The sequence below is a fragment of the Miscanthus floridulus genome, chromosome 4 (assembly GCF_019320115.1).
Source record: "Miscanthus floridulus cultivar M001 chromosome 4, ASM1932011v1, whole genome shotgun sequence".
Lineage (NCBI taxonomy): Eukaryota > Viridiplantae > Streptophyta > Magnoliopsida > Poales > Poaceae > Miscanthus > Miscanthus floridulus.
The window spans coordinates 8,497,260-8,501,422 of NC_089583.1; the positions used below are offsets into that span (position 1 = coordinate 8,497,260).

Consider the following 4,163-nt stretch of genomic DNA (forward strand, 5'->3'; position numbering starts at 1 on the left):
TTCAGGTTTAGTGTTACATATTCCAGTTTGTGACCCTGGTCATCATGGAAACCTGACCAGTACTTTTTTGTCTCTTTTGGATAATGAGTATTTCCTCTCAGAACTTTTAGTCGAGGAGAGATGTTACATGGTATCATTTTACTATGTTTGATAATGACCAGTTTCTCTAAAATTTTCAAGTGAGCTGACAGAGCTTTCTACAGTAGTGGTCCCTAAAACTTCCACTGTTTTTTACTGACGGTCCACAAAGAGCATCTACCTGTATAGGCCATGTTCGACTTACCCCATATTTGACTTGTTCGACTTGTTTTTTCAGCCGGAGCAGTGTTTTTCTCTCACAACAATTCAGCCAGAACACTGTTTTTCAGCCAGTTTCAGCCAAGTTTCAGACCAGCGAACGGGGCCATAGTTTTATTTAGGGGGCCACGACGAAATACCGCGCAATGGTGGTTGACATAAACCTAACGCCAGTGAAAATGTTCCTATTTCTATTAGCGGTTGACATAAGGAACTGCTAGAAGAAATAAGAGTATTTTCCTAGCCATAGGCTTATGTCAACTGCCACTATAAATACATTTGTATCTGTCCGCTATCAATCGTCGGTGCAAACAATTCCGAAAAAATTACGGTCACGTGTGTGGGTCGTTCAAAGCACCGCGCTCACCCCCTCCCCTTTTTGCAGTGACTATCTCCTGGCATCCTTTTCAAAAGAAAAATTCCTGGCATGAGGTAGCGTGAACTTCTTTTACTCTCGAGCACCATGCATGAGCACTCATCTCTCTCTATAACTTGCCAAATGCCACAGCATGTTCACGGAAAAAAAAACTGGTTTTGGCATCTCATATCTTGCACTTTTTGAGACTTATACACAGTTTACTAGGTTGAGGCGATGAGCACGTTCTTGTTACTATGTACATGTTCAGTTGAACGACAAGTTCTCGTGCTGTAACTTTTAGCACGTACACAACACATAGGAGTACTTGTGCTTCGCATATATATGGCCGCTACTAGAGCAGCAGCTAAAGCCTACAGGATTACAGGTACCACCACCGGCTGGGCTTGAAGCAGCAGCTTTGCCTTCTCTTCTCATCAGTTGAGGTGCTCCTTTGGACCACCCTCTGACCATGCCCTTATTCTTCAAAACAAACCTTTTTTTCTCTCACGTACTCTCGAGGGCTTATTAACACACCTGGTATACGTACGTAATACGTACATGTACACTTGTACTGTTGTACACGCCGAACGGTGCCTCACATATCACAAAGCACCACTCAAAGTTGCTGCCCATCACGAGCAGACTAACCTGCGAACTGGCGGCGGGACGCCGAGCGGAGGAGCGGCGACGCCAGGCTGCTGCTGGCCCTGGCCGCCGCTGGCGACGTGGCCGGGGACAGCGACGACGACGCGGCGTGCCAGCTGCTGCTGCTTCCTGCAGGGTCGACGCAGAAGAACGCCGACGAAGCACACCGCTGGTGGTGGTCGCCGTACAGCAGGCGGCTTCCAACGGCGACCTGATGCCTCGCCTTCCTGTACTCCACGATGGCTCGGTACACCAACGGGATCAGGCCTTCCATTGCAATGGACACCTAGAGGCTAGAGCTCGCTAATCGCTACCTTGCTGAGCTCGAGCTCGAGCAAGAAGTGAGCCTCACTCAAGGATGCTATAAAAGGGGGGTGGTCCTCCTTCATCTCTGGTCCCTCATGAGGCTAGCAGCTATCTGCTGCTTTTCACCTACAAATGCAAGACGTATACGTCTCACCAAGTCCACTGGTTGGATAGATTTTTCAAGTGGCATCCGGTGAGCGCGTGCTTAGTTGGGTGAAAGTTGGAAATTTGGCTACTGTAGCATTTTCGTTTTTATTTGGTAAATAGTGTTCAATCATGGACTAATTAGGCTTAAAACGTTCGTCTCGCAATTTCCAACCAAACTGTGCAATTAATTTTTTTTTCATCTATATTTAATGCTCCATGCACGTATCGTAAGATTCAATGTGATAGCTACTGTAGCACTTTTTGAGAATTTGGGGTGGGAACTAAACACGCGCTGAGTGTGAATCCTTCCATCACCCCAGCCCTTGGGATGCTTATCTGCAACTGCTGCTTCCTCTTCCTGTCACTGCATCACTGATGGTCGAGTCTTAGTCTCTGGTGTCTCATTCTTGCTCAGTACACAGGGTGATCAAATCACAGTGATAAATTATTGTAGAGAGAGATGTGATGTGATGGACCGGAGGTGTGAACTTAAATCTTGGAATCATTTGCTGGTGGCGGGTAATTTTCACTGGCAACAACGGGGCGGGAAATATTAGATCAGATAAGTTCGGTCGATGGATGGCCGACATGGATCTTCTCATTGAAGATGAATATCAGATAGCGTGGATGCTTGTAGATGCGAAGCTTCGGAGCTATGCATTCTCCATTTCATCTAGTACATGTTTGATGTTTCTTCAAGCGGTTTGCAAAGGAAAGATTTTCTGAAGTTTTCAGTAGACTGCACTCATGCAACGCTTTGTTGGTACCATTACAAGCAGGGCAAAACACATCGGTATATATGTAGGGAACTTGATCACAAGGCGGCCCACATGTATGTAGGGAACCTGATCACAAGATTGATGGTACCATTAACAAACAACTTTACTTCAGTTGCTTTAGTTCACTCAATCGATGGAATGACATCGACAACTCTGAAACCAAGCACCTGGCAATTGGAATTTTACGGCAATACACTTGGATGTCTGCACTCCATTATCGAAAAGACAAACCAAAGTTCGGGGCACTCACGCACGCTCCACCGATGTGCCCTCTTGATGTGCTCCTCTCACCAAAAAGCAGTAGCCAAGAAGCCAAATCTTGGCACATCAAAGTATCTAACTCTGTACCTATCTCTCTTTTAATTTCTTTGATCATATGCTTTCTTCAGTGCAAACGAAATGAATAAGACTAGTTGGTACATGGTACCTTATTACAGTTGACGAATGGATAGCATGGAGTATGTGTGATATGTCCATGCAGCTCCATGTTCCCAGCACACCTGCTGTACGTAGTGACTAGTGACTGGCTACCTGTATAGCAACAGAATGTGTCAAAGTATTGTTAAAACTTCAGTTCAGGTGCTGGGTATACATCAAAAGGTCAGAATGTTCTGAATAGTGAGCTCTGGTTAGCTGATTGAACTATAATGAAGCCAAAAAGAAATGGCACCAGATGGACATTAAAGGGGGTTGCTTAAGTGCACAGCATTCCTTAGCTTGAATTTTTACAGCTCATCAGATGCAGACGAAGATAAGCAGAAAAGTTTCAAAGCTTTGCCTTCGCTTGTACTAGTCGATGGTCGTGGATGGTCAGTGGGTCTTATTGTGAAATTGGCAATTTGAGCTTGCAACTAACTTGAGCCTTCAGTTTTACTTTGACATGATGATTACGCTAGCTTCTCCTGTATGAAAACGTATCCCAAGAATACAGGTACTAGACAAAGTAGAGACACTCGCAGACAGTACACAGTAGTCGCGGATGTTTTTTTTTTTTTTTTGAAATCAGTAGTCGTAGAAACTGGCCAGCATCTTGTCTGTTTCTCTATAGTAAAATAACATTATCAAAAATCAAAACACTAACTAGGATAACAAAATTTTATTTTACGAAAAGCTTTAAGAAAAAATGGAAAGTTTCAGCTAATTATTTTTCAGTTGTAAGCGGCATGTATATCGGCAACTAGTCACGTATAGTAACTTCACGGATGTCGACACCTGCCAGCCGAATTTCTTGATAGTGCTAATAGTAATAGGGGTAGCCATGCATACGTCCATGAAACTGGGTGCATGTATATGAGCATCAACTTCTGTACTATGCATAAAAATTTTTATGTCAAATTTGTTAGGCAATGCAACTGGTGTACTAAGAATGGGGGCCTACTGCACGGCAGTTCCCTCCTAGTTTTCTATTGTGGCTTTGACGTTTATGCTATCGCTGTTTTAAAGGGAGATAGTGATTTTGTCATTGTTTTTTAAAACTTATGATTTACCCATTTATTTTTAAATTGAATGAAGAGTTCGCCCATATTCCGTGATATTCTCTTTAACAGTGTTAACCTTTGGACGAAAAGACAAGTTTGTCCATGTGTTGGCCCTTTTGTTAGAGGTCGCTGTAATTTTATTTTACCCCTATT

At 43.7% G+C, this 4,163-nt stretch overlaps 1 protein-coding gene across 1 annotated transcript; it reads right to left on the reverse strand.

The window, feature by feature from the left end:
• Positions 1 to 809: 809 nt before the first annotated feature.
• Positions 810 to 1,708, reverse strand: LOC136550891 (uncharacterized). The gene has a single exon (XM_066542473.1). It carries the CDS (start codon positions 1,572 to 1,574, stop codon positions 1,299 to 1,301), a length of 276 nt encoding a protein of 91 aa, XP_066398570.1. The 5' UTR covers positions 1,575 to 1,708; the 3' UTR covers positions 810 to 1,298.
• Between the last annotated feature and the right edge of the window lie 2,455 nt (positions 1,709 to 4,163).

Coding starts and splice junctions, on each gene's coding strand:
- LOC136550891 (XM_066542473.1), bottom strand. CDS start 1,574: ATGGAAGGCCTGATCCCGTTGGTGTACCGAGCCATCGTGGAGTACAGG.